Below are 25,433 nucleotides of genomic sequence, written 5' to 3' on the forward strand. Positions count from 1 at the left end.
TGATGTTTTGACTCAATAGAGTTACATGATTGGTTGTTAAAACATACCTAACCAAAGTCTTCTATCCATATAACCTTTTAGAATATTCTAATGTTAAGAGGTGTAACATTTCTTTTGGCGTTCAGTTTATATTCAAATGATCATTTCTGGTCATAACAACGGAACTAATGAAAAACTATGACAGCTGTTACTAAATAAATAATCACGCACGCACACACACACACACACGCACACGCACACACACACACGCACACACACACACACAGCAATTAGAATATATTCCCCATTCAAAAATCCAGTTGCTTATTTTCACCTGCACCATATGTCTCTATCGTGTTTCCTCAGGTGAACCTTTCACGTGCCTTTGAATGCATTTATGAAGCATGCCGCAGGTGGGCAGGAAACATCCATTTCCCCCTAAAATCTGGTATCATTAATATCTGATAGTGATACATATACACAAGTTTATGATGTTGTCGAAATCGTTCAGCAGACTTTCATGCAGACACACATGCTATATTTGGAATTACACTTTCTTAGAATGCAGTATCAAAATACATTGAAATATAACCACCACCACCACCACCACCCCCCCACCCCTCTAAAAAAAAAGAAAAAAGATGTAAACATCGGTTTCAGACAATTTCGAGATGCTGGGGAATGTCTATATTTTGTTGTCCATCGAATAAAGAGTTTGTGTCCATTTATGTGAATATATCCACTTGCACATAGGTTTGATCTCATTCAGAAGTGGTTAGAATTCCTCATTTGTCAATCAACAAGAAAATATTATCAACGCACATTCGTACAAATATACTTACAAGCACGTCGTCTCTATCACTGCAGCTGCACCTAATACGTACAACCACACTGCACCATCACAATGCACAGCGAGATGACTGACCGCACACCGTGATTACAGTCTTTCACAAAACTATTAGATAGCTCGACCTAGATATTCAACGAGACGTGTTAACCCCCTGAATGCCGGAGAGACTTTGAAATTTCAAAATATATTCCGCACACAAAGACACTTCTCAGTTATATACTCAGCAGCAAAAAAAAGTCAGTACGAATTCAAAATGAGATAGGCACTGTAATCATATCATTACAGAAATGAGCATAATAAGCGGATCAAAAACATGTTTTGTGTACAATATCCTGATACATCAATGAAGAGCTCAGCACAATTCCAACACATTACGTGAACTTTTGCAGTCCATTCAGACTCTTGACTTCAGTATCTAGTGTAACCACCACGAGCGGCAATAACTGCAGCACAGCGTCTATGCATGGAGTGCACCAATCTATTGATGAAGGCCATTGGCACCTGGAACCACACTCTGAGAAAGGCCTGACGCAATAAATCGGTTGTGTTTGGCCTTGGTATGGCATTATTCAGTCTCCTCTGAATTTCAGGACTAAGGGCTGGCCACTGCATAATGTTGACACCGTTCTGCTGTAGGAAGTCCCGTGTATGGGCAGTATGGGCCCGGGCGTTCTCATGCTGGAAAATGTTGTTCCGGTGACGTGCGAAATGTGGTATGACGTGGGTTCTGAGAGCTTTGTCGATGCAGCGCACCGCTGTGATGCCGCCTCCTCTCCCTGGACCAAGGTTCTGGAACGCCACAGGACCTACTCTCTGGTTCAGGCCTATTCCACCCCATACTATGATGCTTGCACCTCCCCATGGGTCTCTTGCCATAACACATTGGTCAGAGTAACGCTGGCCACATCGTCGCCATATTCTTGTTTTGCCATCTGCAGTTGATACGCAGTACCGACTCTCATCTGTGAACAGAACAGTTCTCCATTGCCTGAATTGCAAGTTTTTGTGTTGTAGGGCAAACTGTAGGCGTTCAAGCCGATAACGAGGGGTGAGGATAGGTCCACATGTAAGGTCTACGGCAGTGGAGGTTCCCGCTGTTAAGACGTCGGTGTACTGTATCAGTACTGATTGGTCTTCCGTGAATTCCCACTCTCTGGCGAGCTGTTGCGGATGCCTGCATGAAGGGATTCTGTACATGCTGTCGCACCACATGGCGGTCTTGTCGTCTTGTGGTAACCCTTGGTCTGCCAGTACGGGGGCGATCATTTGTGGTGTTGGTGGCCTCGAAACGTTGCTGCAGCCTGTAGATGGTCCGAACGTTGACCTGGAAGTGATTGGCAACGGCTTGTACAGTGTGGCCAGCTTCAAGCCTTCCTAGCGCCTGGTCCCTCCGAGCCGCGTGAGTTGCGGCATCCTGCTGACGTAATGTGAATGTTTCAGGTTTGGGGGTGCATTTTATAGGTCTGGTCCCTGCGAACAGCACGTGCAGCATGAGTTGCATGAAAAGCAGGTTGCGTTTTTTAGGTCATTTCCTGAGTTCCATGCTGAGTTTGGGAAGGAATGTCTTTGCTCAGGTAAAGTTGGAGATGTTGTGAAAAATGTACAATCAAAATATTAAATGAGTTTACAGTTATCCGTTTCTGCGATGGAAAATTCCAAACTGACGGGTTTTTTTCTGCTTAGTATACATTACGAATTCCCCATTCACGACATTATTTGGTGCATGTTTTGAAATGTAAATATTTTTGAAACCCAATATTCAAACACCAACGCCAAAGTAAGAGAGTGTTTACAAAATCACATTTACAAAGATGCCTGTTATACAACATATTTTTCACCTTTAGGTGCATCACATTCATCAAGGAATTCCTCATGCATTTTACAATCAATAACAAATGGTCTCTGTTCCCAATATCAAGTGAAACAAAAAGGTGTGAAAACAAACACTGTACTGTGTTTATTTTAAATGTAAAGAAAGACGGATTCACATTTTCTCAGATTTTGAGGTTGCATAGTTAAATCAATTTTCGTCATTTACTGCGTGCCACTCTACACACTGGAGGTATACCTTTACACATAACATACACGTCCATTTGATAGATAATCATTAACATTCACGTCTATTTAATACATAATCATAAACATACACGTCCATTTAATACAGAATCATAAACATACACGTCCATTTGATACAGAATCATAAACATACACGTCCATTTAATACATAATCATAAACATACACGTCTATTTAATACATAATCATTAACATTCACGTCCATTTAATACATAATCATAAACATACACGTCTATTTGATACATAATCATAAACATACACGTCCATTTGATACATAATCATAAACATACACGTCCATTTGATACATAATCATAAACATACACGTCCATTTGATACATAATTATAAACATACACGTCCATTTGATACATAATCATAAACATACACGTCCATTTAATACATAATCATAAACATACACGTCCATTTGATACATAATCATAAACATACACGTCCATTTGATACATAATCATAAACATACACGTCCATTTGATACAGAATCATAAACATAATCATAAACATAACATACACGTCCATTTGATACATAATCATAAACATACACGTCCATTTGATACATAATCATAAACATACACGTCCATTTGATACATAATCATAAACATACACGTCCATTTGATACATAATCATAAACATACACGTCCATTTAATACATAATCATAAACATACACGTCCATTTGATACATAATCATAAACATACACGTCCATTTGATACAGAATCATAAACATACACGTCCATTTGATACATAATCATAAACATACACGTCCATTTGATACATAATCATAAACATACACGTCCATTTGATACAGAATCATAAACATACACGTCCATTTGATACAGAATCATAAACATACACGTCCATTTGATACAGAATCATAAACATACACGTCCATTTGATACATAATCATAAACATACACGTCCATTTGATACATAATCATAAACATACACGTCCATTTGATACAGAATCATAAACATACACGTCCATTTGATACAGAATCATAAACATACACGTCCATTTGATACATAATCATAAACATACACGTCCATTTGATACATAATCATAAACATACACGTCCATTTGATACATAATCATAAACATACACGTCCATTTGATACATAATCATAAACATACACGTCCATTTGATACAGAATCATAAACATACACGTCCATTTGATACAGAATCATAAACATACACGTCCATTTGATACATAATCATAAACATACACGTCCATTTGATACATAATCATAAACATACACGTCCATTTGATACATAATCATAAACATACACGTCCATTTGATACATAATCATAAACATACACGTCCATTTGATACAGAATCATAAACATACACGTCCATTTAATACATAATCATAAACATACACGTCCATTTGATACATAATCATAAACATACACGTCCATTTGATACAGAATCATAAACATACACGTCCATTTGATACATAATCATAAACATACACGTCCATTTGATACATAATCATAAACATACACGTCCATTTAATACATAATCATAAACATACACGTCCATTTGATACATAATCATAAACATACACGTCCATTTGATACATAATCATAAACATACACGTCCATTTGATACATAATCATAAACATACACGTCCATTTGTTACATAATCATAAACATACACGTCCATTTGATACAGAATCATAAACATACACGTCATTTGATACATAATCATAAACATACATAATCATAAACATACACGTCCATTTGATACATAATCATAAACATACACGTCCATTTGATACAGAATCATAAACATACACGTCCATTTGATACATAATCATAAACATACACGTCCATTTGATACAGAATCATAAACATACACGTCCATTTGATACATAATCATAAACATACACGTCCATTTGATACAGAATCATAAACATACACGTCCATTTGATACATAATCATAAACATACACGTCCATTTGATACAGAATCATAAACATACACGTCCATTTGATACAGAATCATAAACATACACGTCCATTTGATACATAATCATAAACATACACGTCCATTTGATACATAATCATAAACATACACGTCCATTTGATACATAATCATAAACATACACGTCCATTTGATACAGAATCATAAACATACACGTCCATTTGATACATAATCATAAACATACACGTCCATTTAATACATAATCATAAACATACACGTCCATTTGATACAGAATCATAAACATACACGTCCATTTGATACATAATCATAAACATACACGTCCATTTAATACTTAATCATGTCGTCCAGTAGTCAGTATTTTGTTCTTACACACAAAATGTCAAATGTTAAAAAGTCGTCTCACTATAATTGTATGGGTGTGCGATAAAAAGAGAACTTTACTGTTCTTTTCACACACAACAAAATTATCACAACACTTATCATAGTTTGTTTCATATGCACCATCAGGGGGGAAATATAATATGATTCGTTTCTGTGTAACTGTATGTAGGTGGATTCAGTGCCGCGTGAGCGCATTTCTCGCAGAATGTTCACTTTTCAGATCTGATAAAACATGAGCGTCAGAAACAAACTCGACATCCCAGGGGTTAAGGACATTGCGTCGAAAGCAGGACACTCGCCCTTTTGACCTATCAAAGGTGATGCAGTTCTTTCATGACTCTTACAAGGACAACACGACAGCAGGAACTTATAACATGCAGCCAACCAAGTTAGTCATTATAACAGCCTCTTCTGTACCCTTCACAAATATAGGGGATACCCGCCGAAAATAACTTAAACTTCCAGCAATGTAAGAGTAAGTGATAATAATAATAATTAATTAATCGGGAACACGTAACAACAATGTATGAAGCATGACAGTAACATTCTGAATATTCCAACATTGTAAGAGGCAGTAGATTCTCCTTGATAATATGATCTGATAACGAATGAATTGCGAACACCTAACAACCAGTTGTGAAGTATGACTTTAAACGTCATGACCGACAACGATCGTGAAGGACGACAGAGGTAGGGTGGGAAATGTTACGTTTCAGGATATGTAGTGCGTAATACCGCTACGAATTACGTAAATTGCGTATGAGTGAAGATGACTACTTACGATTCGTGCGTGATGAGTGCGAACGATCGTGCTTTGACAGACGTCATCCCGATGGTCTTGCAAGAGGGACAAACGATGGAGACAGGATATTGTTATCGCCAGAGAGGTGTGGGGTACCCTGAGTTACAATGATGCAACCCCACTCCATAAGCGATTCACCCCCAAATAGTGCATACGGTCTCAGGTTAACATTGTCTTCATGTTTATATCGACATCATCGACTCATCTGAAAACAAGATACGTGACCAGTGACGATTACCCCAGTTTCGATGTCATGTACACAATTAGCGTCTCAGGGCAACATGACAATATGTCAGGAACGGATTATAATCTCCTCACTCGTAGACCCGTGAAGATCCGGGGTAGAATAGGTCTTCAGCAACCCATGCTTGCCACAAAAGGCGACTATGCTTGTCGTAAGAGGCGAAAAACGGGATCGGGTGGTCAGGCTCGCTGACTTGGTTGACACATGTCATCGGTTCCCAATTGCGCAGATCGATGCTCATGCTGTTGATCACTGGATTGTCTGGTTCAGACTCGAATATTTACAGACCGCCGCCATATAGCTGGAATATTGCTGAGTGCGGCGTAAAACTAAACTCAATCACTCACTCCTCACTCGTAACCCGTACTTGTCTGATAATGAAGGTTAGCAGCAAATTGATTCACGGTTGAGCTCGATTTCGCAGAGCCTTGTTTGAGACCAATCGAAAGAAGTATTGGTCCACAGCGATAAGTCGACCAGAATCAGAAATGACACCCTAGAGACTGCACCAAGCTATCGGTTGTGTTTTGGTGTTATGATTTGCAGACATTAACGTTTTTGCATAGGATGTCAACACTTAAGTTAGATATAATACTTGGCAATAACGTGTATACTTATGAACCCCTACTTTTTAGTGTACATATTAAGAACTTCACAAATGAATCAGACCACTGAGAGAACATCCAATGGCGAGAACGCCAGATGAATAGTGAAGACGATAACACATTTTCAATGTGTATTGACGAGATTTGAAGGATCTTAACTAAGATTCATCTTAAGTATGTTTGATTCTTTTAAAAACGACACCTCAACACTGAGGTCAAAGCTCAAGATCAATATGGTTTATTCTACATAAGGTCCCGGCCATACACATAGTGTTAAAATGACAAGCAATGTATGGACAGTGCAAATAGTTGAATGCATCTTAACATTGTGAGATTATCAGACTCTTCCTTAACGACAGCGAATGTTTTAAAAACAGGGCTAATTTTACATGGACAGATTCGTCTTCTGATGATACAATTCTTCTAAGTGTTTCCCTTGTAGGGTGACCCAAATATTTCTGTGGAATATACTCCTTTCTTATATCAGCATAACATAAATAACAGATGATATTCGTCTTCGATATCCGCCATACAGACAGGGCAAAATCTGAGATGTTTGGCGAGTGACTGTTACGGCCAGTATTCATCATTATATCTGTCAAACCAAGTCTAAATCTAATAACTGTGTTTCTAAGTTTCTTGCTTGTAATGTTTGATAGATATCTCTCAGGTTAGATCATTGTTTTAAAGGATCTATATATATACATCAAATCTAGAACTTAACAAAGGGTATTCATCCAATTCTCACCGGCTGAGTTCATAAACAGCCACTCGTTACCAACACCTTAGAAAATCAACACAAATACAAATCCCTACGAAAATAACAGATATCATATATTTGCTGTCCATGTTGCATAACTACGATTATCTAAATTAAGCAGCATGTTAAAAGAGTTTCTGGGTAGACGCTGTTCATGCATTTGGTCAAAGGTAGTGCTCAGTACTATTCTACTACTGAAATTTACAGCTGATACGAACTATTTTACGGAGGAACTACTTCTTTATTCAGATGATGCGACCTTTCGATACAGATTTTTGTATCGAATTGTCATATTGTCATACCTGCTTGACAGCGATACAGGAATCTGTATCGACACGTCGCATCACCCAGTGGTAGATAATACACGTCGCCTTGCTGGGACATACAAAGTTTTTTCCAATTCTTGTCCTGGGGTCAGTCTGTCCTTCCACCAATGACACCATCACACACAGACAGTCCCATCTCAAACACATTCAGTATGGTCCTATTTACCTTCGTGCCATTGTTGGCACATGTTTCGACAGCATTCTTAGAGATGTTAAAGTTATTATGCCAGCTGTCACTATTAGGGGTCCACACCTGAATAACTGTGCGAGTTGTAATTGTCAACGATAACGAAGTCAAGGATTATGTTGGTATCGTTATAAAGAATATTGGGAGAAGGAAGTAGTGGGTGTACGTCATGAGCTGCCAAAGACATGTTCAGCAACACCTGTCTATCAATAAAACAACATTTGTTCCTACACGAAGATGAAACAGTGATTTACACAATGAGATACTACGACAGAGCATGTGTTTATGAATCACCATCAACTGGTGATGATACCAGGTGTTTGCATTCTCTCCTGTCCACATCGTGAGCTGTTACCCTTTGCAGACTCATCCAGCAGCAAAAGTTACTAATGTCAGATTTCTTTCCACGACACCGTATATAGTCTTCTTGTTGCTATGGCTTGCCTCAATAGTTCCTAAAGAAGAGACAACTTTTCCAAACCTGTGGTGCCATTTGGTCTTCATATTTTCTAGTGATCATGTCTGCGTCATCAGCACAATGTAAATTGCGAATAGTTTCTAGTTCTGATAAACTATGAATATAAATTTGGAAATAGCTTTATTCCTTCGTAATATTTCTACTTTACCCAAGTGTTTACATTGGAAGATGGACGAATATCTTGGTTGGATGGTTGTTTAACGCCGCACTGATCAATATTCCAGCTATATGGAGGCGGTCTGTAAAAGATCGAAGCTGGACCAAACAATCCAGTGATGAACATCGTGAGCCTCAATCTACGCAATTGGGATACAATGACATGTGTCCACCAAGTCAGCAAGTCGGATCTTCAAGGGTCGGAAACATAGACTTGAGACCCTATTAGCTTCTACTATGTGTGAACGCCGGTGATCAAGGTTATAGGTCTCACTATTCTTGATTATTTGTAAGCGGATTATTCTCTTGTGATTACAAGAAATATGACTTGCAAATCATCCTTTATTTCTTCGGGGTTTATCATTGACATTCGCTTTTCTACTCTGTCATAGAGATCAGCAACTATCTTCTCCTTCTCCTCACGTGAGCGACTGTCTGAGAGACCATTCATGAAGGTACTGTTGCTCCAGTTCCTATGGGCCGCCACGTACAGTCTAGCAAACTCTTCCCTGTCATCAATCCCTTCCTTGTCCTTTTTTTCCTTCCAAGTGGTGTAAAATATGTCAGGGATAATAACAGTTTCAGCTGACAAGAGACAGAGACCTGATTGTGAAACTGCTGACAATTTGTCATCAAATGGTTTTCTCAACTGATCCATTTTATAAAGGCAAATTGAGAAATTTGTATTCACAAATTCGTCTTTAGTAATTTTTCCGGAGTCTCTAAATTCCTTCCATGTCTCAGTGAGCAACGTTATCATTGTTTCAACTGTATACTTGACTTCTCCACTGTTCATATCTTCAAACTCGCAGCCAACACAAATAACAAGCAGTCCGCCCTGTTTCATTTCCCTACTTCTCAAAAGTAAGAATGTGTCCAGGTCCACCTCAGCCTGTCGATCTAAAGCCATCTTCTCTTCAGTACTACTTTCAGGGTATTTGTAAACTGAGTCATTATACTTCACTGGAGTCTTCGATAACCAGTGCACAGAGATCATACACATAATGAAATGCATTGAATTTGAAGGTACACATTGTTTATAGAAGTCTGTCCCAGAAGCGAGAACATAGACGTTGTCCTTTTCCAGAAGGTAGGATGGAGAATCAGGAATTGTTCCTGACATACGTTTGAAAAGTGAATTGAAATCATTGACTTCTGTGTCTTCATAGATGATCTGGAACTGAGTGTCTGGACCATGCTGATCTTTCAGAGTTGCCAACAGCTGCCCAATAAAGACCATGGAAGCAGAACCATCAGCTGCCCCATAGTCGCCAATGTTAAACACTGAATCTTTTGCAGTAAATGGAATGGCTTTGGCCCTGTTCAGAATCCTGTCTCGCACTGGATCTGTGTAGATACTTGTTTGCTTCGCGAGAGTTGATCCGTGATTTCCGCTTCCTATTTTCCCATATGGCTCATATGCTTTCGAAGGCCTTCTGCAGTATCTTACAGGCACAGATGCAGGAACTTTGTGTAACCTTAAATGTATTCGAATCATAAAACGGATGGACATCATTGTGGCGATGTTCTAACAGCAGACTTCCTTTGTGACTGTTTGTTTTGTGTTAATGCTGAAAATATAACAGAAAAATAATTATTTTCCAGACAGAAAAAACACTGGGTTTCTTTACCGAAGTTCTACATAAATAGTTACATCCCATCTAAAATTTGCATACAGCAATGTAACTATCATGTATTGGATGACGGCTTGTGTTGCAGATACAATTGTCTGAAATTTGGTTTAGATTCCAATTCTCGGGTGGTGCTTTTGGATACCATGAAATCAACCTTGGTTTGACTACTCTGTTTAGAATACAAGCGCACATTTAGGAGCATTACTAAATGTTTTGGTATGTATATCCGTGCTCGTCTTCGTGCAGTATTTAAGTCATGCGATACAAAAGTTTGCAAAATCTAATTGATTCACAGATGAAACATACTGAACCAAACCTTTTCAAGAAAACGGGGCCTAAGGCCCGTGTCTTATATTGAAGACACAAAACTAAATGATTGATATGAACGTGTCAACCAAAATAGATCAGGCATCAACAGAGACGTTTTCAGTCATCTGTACCAACATTTTAATTCTGCAAATAATGTCATCCTGTGCATAAAAAAACATATACCACCACTCTAGCAGCACGAAATGAAGCCACCTTGCAGAATGTCAAGACAAAGTCATTGGATTAAAGTAAGGTCAGAAATGATTGGGAAATGCTTTTGGCAATTATTTGATAATGGTTGATATTTCAGATTCAAAACTCATATATTATCATTCATTACACTTCGACCTTATATGACATATGAGTAATCACGATTTACCATTCCCTAATCATAATGATTACTCGTAACATATCGAAAAACAGAAAAAATTCCATGGTAGAAACACTTCAAAGAAACAAACTATACTGTGACCCACCTGGCAGGCAGACAGGGTAACAGCGCTATGTAACGCACAGGCAGTACATGTCAGGGACCGTCTCAAAATATCAAGTGTCAGTATCACTGCTGGTCGAGGACTCTAGCGTAATTACAACAGGTGCAACTCGGCTGACGTTAACCCCGTCCCGCAGACGGTATTCGTCCTCGATTTTGAGCCTTTTGCCACACTTCTGGGGTAATTCTCGCAAAAGAAGCATACACAAGCTCTTTAACGTCTGAAAGCTTGAATGTGGTATTATTGCGAGCAATAAAATTCTTACAGCTACCCCAGATCAGCGCGATGGGATTGCGCTCCCAGTGCCGTACTGGTGAACGCAGAACCATGTGGCCTTGTTTTGCAGCTAGTTCGTCAGTGATGTACTGGATTGGCTTTTTGTGCTGCCGGATTTTTTCCATGAGCTGGGACTTTGTTTCTGATTGCCTGTAAGGCAGTATTACTTTTGCTCTGCCAGTCCTTTTTCTATTCCTTTGGAGTAGTTGATTATACAAAACAGGACATCCAGAGTCTTGACCGCCTGACTAGAAGGATCATGTCTGATAACAGAGCCCACCACCCTCGTTCCTCTCTTAACCGTTTATATATGCCAATCAATTCTGGAGGTCGGGGTTTTATTAATGTGGAGGCTCTTCATGATAGAATTTTATTGTGTACTTTTGCACATATTTATTTATCGGATGATCCTCTGGTGATGCATGTCAAGACTCATGATGAAAGCAAGGAATTCTACAGTTATTTTAAGTGTGCTAAGGTTGTTGGACAGAGTCTGAAATTTGAGGTTGATTTTGATGATGGCGTTGTACTGGTGGAGGGTACAGCGATGGGAGTAAACCAGGTGAAGTCCCTCACCAAGTCTGCCCAGAGTCGGTCTTTTGTGGAGAAGCTTTCTGAGAAGCCATTGCATCGTGTGTACATGCAGTGTGTGGAACAGAATAGCAATACCACCGACTCCTTCACCTGGATGAAGTCGGCTGGTCTTAAATGTGAAACTGAGGGCTTCCTTTTTGCTGCTCAGGACCAGTCACTTCCCACTCGTAATTGCCAAAATGTGATTCTTAAAGAAAATATCAATATGAAATGTCGACTATGTAATGAATTTACAGAGACTGTCCAGTGGAAGCCCTTCTTTGGCACAAACAGCATATCTTAAAATACATGATGGCGTGGCTCGTTGCTTTTACCACGTCTCCGCCATGTCTGTGGTCCATCCATGGTACGACCCTGAACATGTCCAGGGCGTCATGGAAAATGATGCTTTCAAACTTTGTGGAATAGGCCCATATACAGCCTCAGAAGAATTCCTGCCAACAAACCTGATCTTGTCCTTTTTGAAAAAGCCAATGAATTTATTTATGTCATTGAATTTCTGTCCCTTTTGACAGCAATGTGATTGGCAAGATTCAGGAAAAGCATGATAAATATGCGGACCTCGCCTTTGAAATGTCTCGCTTGCAACCCAAGTACACTGTCGTCAGGCTCCCTATTGTTCTCGGCGCCCTTGGTTTGGTACCTCCTGATCTCTTGGCGCAGATCAGCAAGGTGCCCGGGTTCTCCACCGGGAGCACAGCCCTTCTGACACTCTGGGTAATGCAGAAGGCTGCAATGTTGGGGAGCCTTCATATTCTCCGGAAACTTCTTGGTGGGTCGTCTAGGCAGTGTTTCCTGGGAGAAGTCCCATTCGCTGTGTGGGCTGCGTGTAGAGGGGCAAGGGCCCTGATCTGATGCTGAGCCTTACCAGCCTGACTGTGCCAGGATCACCCGAACCCTCTCTGCTGCATATTATCTTTAATCTGTAAAACATAACAATAATAGGCCACTTGTATTGCGCATTACTCCATGCTTGATGCCTGCTCGAAGCGCACAGTCACATAAAAAGAGTTCAGAGCTGTTGAAGGAGATAGGTCTTGAGATGACGTCTGAAAAACATTAGATTTGGAGATCTTCTGATTGATTCTGGGAGGCTGTTCCACGAGGATGTCGCTGCATATGAGAAGGGACTCTGGCCATATCTCACAGTCTTGATGTTGGGAATGCGACACAGAAGCTTGGACTCAGAGCGTAGGGATCGAGGGGGAGTGTAGATTGGCAGGAGGTCCTGTAGGTAACCTGGAGCGTCAGCCGGACAGACACCGGTGGGCTAAGCAGAGGATCTTGAAAGTAATCCTGTGCTGCACTTGAAGCCGGTGTAGATCCTTCAGGATTGGAGTGATATGGTCTTGTTTACGGGCGAGTGAAACAATTCTGGAGGTCGTATTCTGTACACGCTGGAGACGATTTATCTGCACAGCAGAGGCTCCAACAAGGAGACTGTTACAGTAGTCGATCCTTGTCATGACTAGGGACATCATGAGAATGATGGCTGATTCTTTGGTCAAATATTTTCGGATGTTGCTGATGTTCCTCAACTGAAGAAAACACATCTTGGTTATTTGACTGATGTGACTGTTCATGGAGAGGTCCGAGTCCAAGATTACACCTAGGTCTTTGACACTCTCTGACACTGGTACCTCAATATCTCCAATAACCAAGGTAGTGAGTCCGGACTCTAAACCACAACACACTCAGCATTTTTTTCAGCATTCAACTTGAGCTCGTTGGTCGACATCCATTTCTGTATGTCATGGCAGCAGAAATCAGAGCTGTATTCTATGAGTCTGTGACACAAGTAAAGCATTTGATAAAGTGTGACATAAAGGCATAATCCATACAGCTGAGCGTTATGGTATTAAAGGTAATCTACTAAATTGGGTTAGAAGATATCTAGTGAGTGAGTGAGTATGGTTTTACGCCGCTTTTAGCAATATTCCAGCAATATCACAGCGGGGGACACCAGAAATTGGCTTCACACATTGTGCCCTGTGGGGAATCGAACCTGGGCCTTCGGTGTGACGAGCGGACCCTTTAACCATTAGGCTACTCCACCGCCCCAGAAGCTATCTAAATGAAAGAACACAGAAAGTGTCATCCAGGGTATAAATTCATCTGAGCGGACTATGTTAGCCGGGGTTCCGCAGGGGTCAGTCTTTGGACCTTTGTTGTTTATGATTTACAAAAAATATTTTACATATGGCATAGATAGTAACATCCGTTTATTTGCTGATGGCACTTCATTATATATGATTATCGAAGATCCAGCAGTTACGACTAGCTGCCTAATCAGTGACCTGGCTACAATCTCATCGTGGGCGAAAAAATGGAAAGTCGCATTTAAAGTCACACAAAAAAACGAATCCAAAATTTTTACTCGGAAAAAGAATTCGAGTTCTAAACTACCACTCCTCGAGAATAATACCGTTACCTGCGAAGTCGAAAGTCATAAGTATTTAGGGATTACTGTGCAGAGTGACTGCACTTGGAGCAAAAATATTGCCGATATCGCAGAAAAAGTAAACCCAATGATAAATTGCTCACCGAAAGTCTCAATAGTAAAACCCTGAAATCATTTATAAACAGTATATATACTACCCGTGTTTGACTATTGCGGTCATATCTGGGCAAACTACACTGAGGAACAATTTCATCTTTTAGATAACTTAGGGATAAATGCTATTCGAACAATATGTGGAGCGGTACGTGGAACTAGCCAAAACAAATTACACGACAAAACAAATATCCAACCCTAAAATATTAATAATATCAATTTTCTTCGACAAAATGGCTAATAACTTAACGCCCGACTATCTAACCAGTCTCGTCCCTCCTTGTGTATGAGATTCAAACCAATACAACCTGAGAAATCATTATAACATAAACTGATGAGCAAAAGAAAGTACACAAGTGTAATTGTTGTTGCAATCCCAAATATGCGTTCTAACTAATAAAATTATTGAAAAACTTTGATTGTATAGAACGCAACCATCATGTTTCATTTGCCAAAATGCAACCAAAAACATTTGTACGCGTTTTGCACGAATTTTTGCAAAATTGTGATTATTGTCCCATGCACCAGCACTTTTCTGACAGAGAGTATAAAACCTGTTTGTCGTGAAGACTGAACAATCACTTGACAGAAATCTCACGAGGAAATGCCAAGATTGACGTCGGCGTAACGAGAACGGGCCAAAGGAATGACACAAATGGCTGCTTTCAACATCGATATTGCAAGGACATTGGGTTGCACAAGACAAACCATAATTCGGCTGTTTAACCGTTTCAGTACGACAGGCCAGACATGTGTCACAACACCCCAATAGGATCGCTATCTGCGGGTTATTCACCTACGCAACTGGATGTTGACGGTGACGTCATCAACAGCCACATCATTGGGTCATCGCGTAAGCCGATTCACAGTGACAAGACGACTTGTAAATCTGAGTAGGTCAATTAATTTCTCTTTCAAATGATCACGAAGTTACCTACACAAAGTGTTTATCTTTTAAAGCCATTTACCTGAGTAGGTTAATTACTTTTTCTTTTAAGCTACCTCCACAAGATTCAGTTAAATAGCTAATCCCTAATTAGCTGGGGTTAATCCATTCTATCAGATAAGGGAGTAAGGTGTGTTTTCTTTGCTCCTTACCTTCTCCACTGTCTCACAACTGGGAGTCTCGCAACTGGGAGTTCTCGCAAATGGGAGTAGGCCTCTGCAGTGGTCATCACTACATCGCTGTTTATTGTTACAATGTCATTTTGCTGATAAAACACGTGTATTGCAGTGTGCTTCAACATACATTTTCCATTTCATCAAAAGGTTTTGTTATTTTTATCTTATTGGAAGAAACACAACCTGTGTACTTTCTTTTGCACATCAGTTTACAAAATATTACTTGCAGAACACATAATTACGAAAACATTTTTACCCGATACTTTTTAACTATGGAACAACTTACCCAAACATTTAATTCATTTAGAGTCCTTGTCCATTTAGAGTTTTAAAAGACTATTGAGGACTGAAAATCCACCTCGTATATGTTTTCATTTCAATTATGGAAGTCGTTTTGCTCATATTGTTCATTGGCTACTGTGACCTCAGTGCTCACAAATACGCGAAAGATACATTTCAGAGAGTCCAGCATGTTCATGTGGACTAGCAAATGAAGATAGTTTTCAATGTTTCTTCACTTGTCCAATATACATTAGAACATGGATATAGCGAACACGGATATAGCGTACAAACGGATATAGCGAACAAATTTAAAAGTACTGTCAATAGTCCTTTATAATATCATTAAAATTATACGCGAATAACGAACTCTTGAGTAGCGAATTAACGGCTATAGCGAACTGATTTACTGCCCCCAAGACCCAATTAACGACGTGATTAGCGAACTCACTCAGTGGCAGCTCAGTGGCAGCTCAGCCACTTAGCGGTATACATCAACCTTGTTGGCTGCGAATCAACATTGTTTGATGGTCATTAATTAATTAACAAAACAAACATGTCGTGTTTAAAAGCTTGACTGGTATACAGGTCTTCAGTTCACTCTCGTCACTATGGCAGGCAAACCTAAAGCTATCACCTTTACACCAAGCTTCAGATAATTCAGGCTGTAGATTCAGGTGTAAAATCTAAGACAAACATCTCTTTTGGCCCCGCCCGCAAAAAGTTAAGAACTGCCAATCACCAAGATGTAGAAGTTGCTCTCTACAAGTGGTTTCAAGGGGCTAGAAGTGAGAACATTCCCTTATATGGTCAGAGTTATGTGGAATGAACTGTCAGATAAAGCAGAAGAAATCCCGGCAGATGTCACGTTGGACGACTTCATCAACGCTGACAATGAAGTTGTTGTAGCCGAACGCCCTACTGAAGACGAGATTGTGACGTCAGTAGCCCAGAGGTTTGCCACGCCCACTGTCACATCCGCTCCCAACTGTGAAGATGATGAACCTCGCCCGAAGCCATCTTTGCTGAGGCCAATGCAGCATTAGAGACACTGCGTCATCTACTTGTTTGTGAAGATTCGAAATATCGAAATACCATGTACTTTTACCAAAAGGGTTACACATTAAATTCAGTTTTATTCGCAAATGCCCATGCAGCTGCACCTGTAAATATGCAGATTCTTGAATCTGTTCATTGTATATTGTAAAATGATAAAATGATTGTTTACTGTAAATTGATGATGTCGACATATCTCATTCCCTATGTATAGCCTATACATGACTAACAGACAAACTATATAATCATTATCTGTCTTTGTCAGGGACAGGTGTTCACGTAAGCTATCAGCTTGTTCACCGATCTCTATTCAATTTTGGTTGAATAGATATGCGTGTAAATCAAACTGCCATCCTCTCTTGGTTTGACACATTCCAATATTGAAATATATTGCAATCGCCCTACAAAAGTTGTAAACATCGTTACCACACGCTTTGGAGATGCTGGGGAATATCAAGTCTAGATTTTGTTGCCCATCGAATAAAGAGTTAATGTCCATAAACGTGAACGTGTCCACTTGTAAATAGGTTTGATCTCATTCAGAAGTGGTTAGAATTCCTTATATGTCAATCAACAAGAAAGTATTATCGACGCACATTTGTAGAAGCTTACTTGCAAAAAACGTTGTCTCTATCACAACAGCTGCTCCTAATACGTACAACCACACTGCACCATCACAACGCACAACTAGGTGAGGTGACTGTGACCGCACACCGTGAGTACAGTCTTTCACAAAACTATCAGATAGCTCGACCTAGTTATTCAAGGAGACGTGTTAACCCCCTGAATGCCGGAGAGACTTTGAAAATTCAAAATATATTCAGCACACAAAGACACTTCTCAGTTTTGCAGAGGTACCTCACAAATCTTTCAATTCTTTGTACAGTATGAATTCCCCATTCATAACATTATTTGGTTAATGTTTGCACACAAAAAGGTGGGAAAACAAGCGCTCTATTGTGTTCATTTTAAATGTGAACAAAGAGGAGTTTCACATTTCACACTGTTACGAATTTTCTCAAATTTTGACTTCACATAGTTATATCAATTTTCGTCATTTACACGAGCCATTCTACACATTTCAGGCACAGCTTTACACATTCATTTGATACATAGTCATGTCGTATAATTGTCAGGATTGTTTTCGTACAGACAAGAAGTCAAATGTTAAAGAGTCGTCTCACTTTAATTGTATACTTAAATTGGCACAAGAAAAATACATCACATGACTGTAAAATGAATTTAGCTTTCTAGTAATATATGCATAAACTGAACAATGCATTGACATTTTATTTACAATGTGAAAGGGATTGAGAACACGTTCTCCAACTTTGCACATTGTATTGACAGGTGTTGTTACTTGGAGTTCCTCGCACATTGACGCTGAGTCATGTTGACATAAGTGAGTGAGTGAGTTTAGCTTTACGCCGCTTTTAGCAATATTCCAGCAATATCAAGGCCGGTCATGTTGACATAAACAGCGATCTTTTGTCATTTACTGGATTGTTAAAATGCTGAATGGAATAAGGCTTTATTAAGAAATTCTAAATCATAATACAGATATGTCAAGAGCAGGTGAGAACAGAACTGCAAAAATGCGTTCACGTTCATTTACTGGCACTATTATTGTCGACATCGTCGTCAATGTTGTCTGTGTCGGCGTGTTCCAGAAGTTCTGATATCGGGTAGGTGCAATACTTGGCTGCAGATAGTGTAGGTCGGTAACGACAGAAATACAATTCCTTTCCAAGTGCTTACATGTATGTTATCAGTTGGTGTACGTGTATGGCTATGAAATAACTATTTCTTTGTGATCAAAAGATATATGAGACGCGAATCATCCTTAATTTCTTCGGGGTTTATATTTGAAATTCGTTTTTCTACTCTATCATAGAAATTATCAACTATCTTCTCCTTCTCCTCACGTGAGCGACTGTCTGAGAGACCATTCATGAAGGTACTGTTGCTCCAGTTCCTATGGGCCGCCACGAACATTCTGGCAAACTCTTCCCTGTCATCAATCCCTTCCTTGTCCTTCTATTCCTTCCAAGTATTGTAAAATATGTCAGGGATAATAACAGTTTCAGCTGACAAGAGACAGAGACCTGATTGTGAAAATGCTGACAGTTTGTCATCAAATAGTTTTCTCAACTGATCCATATTATGAAAGCAAAAAGATAAATTTGTATTCACAAATTCGTCTTTAGTGATTTCCCCGGAATCTCTATTTTCCTTCCATACCTCAGTGAGAAACGTCAGCAGTGTGCCTGAAAGAGACTTGACGTCTCCACTGTTCATATCTTTAAACTCACAGCCAGCACAAATAGCAAGCAGTCCGCCCTGTTTCATTATCCTACTTCTCAAAAGTAAGAAGGTCTCCAGGTCCACCTCAGCCTGTCGATCTTAAAGCCATCTTCTCTTCAGTACTACTTTCAGGGTATGTGTAAACTGAGTCATTATACTTCACTGGAGTCTTCGATAACCAGTGCACAGAGATCATACACATAATGAAATGCATTGAATTTGAAGGTACACATTGTTTATAGAAGTCTGTCCCAGAAGCGAGAACAAAGACGTTGTCCATTTCCAGAAGGTAGGATGGAGAATCAAGAATTGTTCCTGACATACGTTTGAAAAGTGAATTGAAATCATTGACTTCTGTGTCTTCATAGATGATCTGGAACTGAGTGTCTGGACCATGCTGATCTTTCAGAGTTGCCAACAGCTGCCCAATGAAGACCATGGAAGCAGAACCATCAGCTGCCCCATAGTCGCCAATGTTAAACACTGAATCTTTTGCAGTAAATGGAATGGCTTTGGCCCTGTTCAGCATCGTGTCTCGGACTGGTTCTATTAAACCAACTGACTGTTTCCCGAGTGTTCTTCCGTGATTTCCGCTTCCTATTTTCCCATATGGCACGTATACTTTTGACGACCCTCTGCGGTATCTCACAGGTGCTGATGCAGGTACTTTGTGTACCCTTAAATGTGTTCGTATCGCTGAAGAGAACAGACGAATGGACATCGTTGAGGTGGAACTCTTACAACAGACTTCCTTTGTGGCTGTTTGTTCTCTGTCAATCCTGTAATATATTTAAATGCTCATTGTTTTGTTGACACAACAAGGAACTAAAGAAGTACTCATGTGTATGTTCACTAATGAAAAACTAGCTGTCCCACCGCGCTCAATTACAATATATTCACCATTCAGTAATCCAGTTCCCTATTTTCACCTACACCATATCTCTCTCTCGTGTTTTCTCAGGTGAACCTTTCAGGTGCCGTTAAATGCATTTATGAAGCATTCCACAGGTGGGCAGGAAACACCCATTTCCCCCTAAATTCTGGTATCATCAATAATTTGTTGTCGCAATCATACAGCAAACGTTCATATAGCCCTTTATCTTAATGTAAAATACTTTCATTTCATTGGTCAATGACGCTTTAAGAATTTTCTGTGTCCCCCCTCCCAGTAGGGTGACTGGAAAAAAAATTTACCCGCCAAACTCTCCGCTGAGAAGCTGTATTGTTAACAATCGTATGACGTCAAAATATGAAGCATGCAGATCACGGAGTTCGAAAACCGTTCGATTAGCTGTTTAAGAGTCAACTATGTACACATTTATTTTACCGACTTTCACCCCTTTATTTAAACGAGAGCGGAAGGTCGCGGGTTCGATCCCCGACCGCGTCATACCAAAAGATGCTAAAATATGGTACTTGTTGGTCCCTGCCTGGCGCTCGGCAATAATGGGTACAACAAGGACTGGTCGACTCGGAGTCAGTATAATGTGTCTGAGTGGGGTATTCATTCTTCTCTGCGTCGTGGTATCTCAGTGAGCTAGCACTATAAAACCAGCTTCAGTCTGGGCTAGTACAAGCAGCCGCACATACACATACAAACGCATGCACGTCGTCATATGAGCGAAATATTCTCAAGCACGACGTTTAAACCCAATTTCACCTCACCTTTATTTAAACTAGTTTATACATTGAATCCTGTCCACACTCAACTTAAACATAATTAATAATTTTTATAGCAGTTTTAAGCTGGTCAGAATATGTTTCACTGATGTCAAAAAGCCAGTCGAGAGGCAGACGGCATTTTGTTTACATGTCATATAGTCGATAGCGAATGTCTAGATTTTGTTGTCCATCGAATAAAGAGTTTGCGTCCATTTATGTACAATATATCCACTTGCACATAGGTTTGATCTCATTCAGAAGTGGTTAGAATTTGTCAATCAACAAGAAAATATTATCAACGCACATTCGTACAAATATAGTTACAAGAACGTGGTCTCTATCACTGCAGCTGCACCTAATATGTACAACCACACTGCACCATCACAACGCACAGTGACCTGACTGACCGCACACCGTGGCAACAGTCTTTCACAAAACTATTAGATAGCTCGACCTAGTTATTTAACGAGACGTGTTAACCCCCTGAGTGCCGGAGAGACTCTGAAAATTCAAAAATATTTTAAACACACAAAGACTTCTCAGTTTTGCTGAGGTACCTCACAAATTTTGGTCATTTACGCGAGCCAGTCTACACATTTGAGGCATAACTTTACACATAAACATACATATCCAGTTGATACTTAATCATGTCGTTCAGTCAGGATTTTGTTCGTACACACACGATGTCAAATGTTAAAAAGCCGTCTCACTATAATTGTATTTGTGTGCGATGAAAAGAGGAGAAATTATAATCTTATGGAAAACCTCTGAACAACTGTCTATTAGTGGCGAGCCTCTGAACAACTGTCTACTAGTGGAGAGCCCCTGAACAACTGTCTATTAGTTGCGAGCCTCTGAACAACTGTCTTCTACTGGAGAGCCTCTAAACAACTGTCTTCTAGTGGAGAGCCTCTGAACAACCGTCTGCTAGTGGAGAGCCTCTGAACAACTGTCTTCTAGTGGCGAGCCTCTGAACAACTGTCTTCTAGTGGCGAGCCTCTGAACAACTGTCTATTAATGGCGAGCCTCTGAACAACTGTCTTCTAGTGGCGAGCCTCTGAACAACTGTCTTCTAATGGCGATCCTCTGAACAACTGTCTTCTAGTGGATTACAGCTGAACAACTGTATCCTAGTGGAGAGCATCTGAACAACTGTCTATTAGTGGCGAGCCTCTAAACAACTGTCTTCTAGTGGCGAGCCTCTAAACAACTGTCTACTAGTGGCGAGCCCATGAACAACTGTCTACTAGTGGAGAGCCTCTGAACAACTGCCTATCAATCGCGGGCCTCTGAACAACTGTCTTCTAGTGGCGAGCCTCTGAACAACTGTCTGCTAGTGGAGAGCATCTGAACAACTTTCTGCTAGTGGAGAACCTCTGAACAACTGTCTTTCAGTGGAGAGCCTCTGAATTACTGTCTGCTAGCTGAGAGCCTCTGAACAACTGTCTACTAGTGGATTACAGCTGAACAACTGTATCCTAGTGGAGTGCATCTGAACAACTGTCTGCTAGTGGAGAGCCCCTGAACAACTGTCTCCTAGTGGGGAGCCTCTAAACAACTGTCTGCTAGTGGAGAACCTCTGAACAACTGTCTCCCAGTGGAGAACCGCTGAACAACTGTCTTCTAGTGGAAACCTCTAAACAGCTGTCTCCTAGTGGAGAGCATCTGAAGAACTGTCTGCTAGTGGAGAACCTCTGAACAACTGTCTCGCCAGTGGAGAGCCTCTGAACAACTGTCTTCCAGTGGAGAGCCTCTGAACAACTGTCTGCTAGTGGAGAACCTCTGAACAGCTGTCTGCTAGTGGAGAGCCCCTGAACAACTGTCTGCTAGTGGAGAGCCTCTAAACAACTGTCTGCTACTGGAAAACCTCTCGACAACTGTCTCTAGTGGAGAACCTCTGAACAACTGTCTTTCAGTGGAGAGCCTCTGAATTACTGTCTGCTAGTTGAGAGCCTCTGAACATCTGTCTCCTAGTGGATTACCGCTGAACAACTGTATCCTAGTGGAGAGCATCTGAACAACAGTCTGCTAGTGGATAGCCACTGAATTACTGTCTGCTAGTGGAGAGCCTCTGAACAACTGTCTGCTAGTGGCGAGCCTCTGAACAACTGTCTCCTAGTGGAGAGCCCCTGAACAACTGTCTTTTAGTGGAGAGCCTCTGAAAAACTGTCTGCTAGTGGAGAGCCTCTGAACAACTTTCTTTTAATGGAGAGCCTCTGAACAACCTTCTTTTAGTGGAGAGCCTCGGAACAACTGTCTGCTAGTAGAGAGCCTCTGAACATTTGTCTTCTAGTGGAGAACCTCTGAACAACCGTCTGCTAATGGAGAGCCTCTGAACAACTCTCTGCTGGTGGAGAGCCTCTGAACAACTGTGCAGCTGGCAGTGGAGAGTTTCTGAACATCTGTCTGCTTGTGCAGAGCCTCTGAATATATGTATGCTAGTAGAGAACCACTGAACATGTGTCTCCTAGTGGAGAACCTCTGAACATCTGTCTACTAGTGGAAAGCCTCTGAACAACTGTCTTCCAGTGGAGAGCCTCTGAACATCTGTCTGCTAATGGAGAGCCTCTGAACAACTGTCTCCTAGTGGAGAGCCTCTGAACATCTGTCTGCTAATGGAGAGCCTCTGAACAACTGTCTTTCTAGTGGAGAGCCTCTGAACAACTGTCTGCTAGTGGAGAGCCTCTGAACATCTGTCACACATATGTCGTAGTGATGATATGACCTTGGTGTAACTCGCTGTTCACCATGCCCTGGGCGATGTACAACGGTACCTGTCTGACTCTAACAAAAATATCTTAGAATCGATTCTGAGAAACCGTCCCAAACTTAACGTGTTACATTTAATTTCTCTCTAAAAGGCACACTCAACGTCAAACGTCACACGTCCAAAAAACACTTCTTGTTTCTTTCAATCTGGAAACCTGGTTGCATACTTTCTCTGGACGGCAGTTTATATGCCCACGGTGATGGAATACGGGTTTTAGAACACAAACGTTCATTATCAGATATGATTTGTATCAGTCAGGTAGATAACAATATCACAATGCATGAGACCAATCTGTTTTAAACAGAACAATTCCACACGTGAACAGATTGTGGAGATGTATGAGAATGTTGTTAATGTCGTACTTGTATCAACCATCGAGTAGGAATTGCAGACTGATGACCTTGATGTTATGAATCAAAATATTATAACACCATAATAAAATACTTTAACACTATACACACCATAAGCCAATAACCACTCAGCCCCCTTCACGTGACGTCACTCCTTTCTCAACAGAATGAGCAGGGATTGTTATACCAAACTACACTCTCTCAAAAAAGAAACGCAACCCCTATCTTAATATCTGACATCATTTCTAGAATAAAGATGGTGAATGTAAATTAGAATTTTCTTCAAAATACTGTTAATACGTTCCCATCTGATCAGTATAAGCTCCCAAACGGAACCATTGTCACACATGATGACCTTTGTATCCGTGTTATTTGAGAAAGTGCGAAATTGTCATGTACAAAATGCTAAAAGCCTGTTGCACGTGCAAATCGTTGAAAACACAGTTCATGTAGAGGGTTTTAAAAGCACGCGTAGTTTGTAATTTTCTCTCATAATTTGCTCTGCAAATCAAGTTCGAAAATGCCCCGTTTGAGTACAGCAAATCGAAATATTGCCATTGGTCGCATTGAGGCCGGGGAAAGCTTTGGAACAGTTGCCCGTCATCTAAACGTACACAAAACAACAATCTCACGACTTTGGAATCGTTACACCCAGTTCCATGCAATTGAAGATCGTCCCAGGAGCGGTAGACCTAGGATCACCACACCGGCTCAGGATCGCTTTATTCGACTCAGCCACCTACGTAATCGGCATGCCACACCCACCATCACTGCAACACAGGTGCCAGGTTTTGAAGAAAGTATCGGCCCAAACCATCAGGAACCGTTTACATGAGGCAAATTTACGTGCAAGAAGACCAGTTGTTGGGCCCGTCTTGAAACCTAGCGTAAATTGAGAGTTCGATACATAGTTTATAAATCTCAACCATACCCGTACCAAAAAAAAGATCCGGATTAGAATTGGTCTTCAGTAACCCATGCTTGTCGTAGGAGGCAACTAACGGGATCGGATGGACTTGTTTGACAAGTCATCGTATTCCAATCGCGTAGATCAATGCTCGTGCTGTTGATCTGGTCAGTCTGGTCCAGACTCGAATATTTACAGACCGCCACCATATAGCTGGTGAAATATTGCTGAGTGTAGCCTCAAACAACAAACAAACAAAATACATCTCAATCAAACATCGCAAGAGATATCGTGTTTTAATCGTTTCATCTGTCAAAATCA

The 25,433-nt window shown here is 40.5% G+C and overlaps 1 protein-coding gene across 2 annotated transcripts; it reads right to left on the reverse strand.

Moving 5' to 3' along the window:
• Window positions 1-7,109: 7,109 nt before the first annotated feature.
• Window positions 7,110-17,820, reverse strand: LOC124266476 (probable 7-methylxanthine methyltransferase 5). 2 transcript variants are annotated; one of them, XM_046701266.1, is made up of 2 exons: window positions 17,732-17,820; window positions 7,110-10,372 (listed from the first exon to the last, which is right to left on the reverse strand). In XM_046701266.1, exon 2 carries the CDS (start codon window positions 10,315-10,317, stop codon window positions 9,100-9,102), a length of 1,218 nt encoding a protein of 405 aa, XP_046557222.1. In that variant the 5' UTR covers window positions 10,318-10,372; window positions 17,732-17,820; the 3' UTR covers window positions 7,110-9,099. The 2 variants fall into 2 exon arrangements, with proteins under 2 accessions (XP_046557222.1, XP_046557223.1); XM_046701267.1 differs by having other exon boundaries at window positions 17,716-17,819.
• Window positions 17,821-25,433: the final 7,613 nt, after the last annotated feature.

The sequence above is a fragment of the Haliotis rubra genome, unplaced genomic scaffold (genome assembly GCF_003918875.1).
Source record: "Haliotis rubra isolate DU_JTF1 unplaced genomic scaffold, ASM391887v1 Scf126, whole genome shotgun sequence".
NCBI lineage: Eukaryota > Metazoa > Mollusca > Gastropoda > Lepetellida > Haliotidae > Haliotis > Haliotis rubra.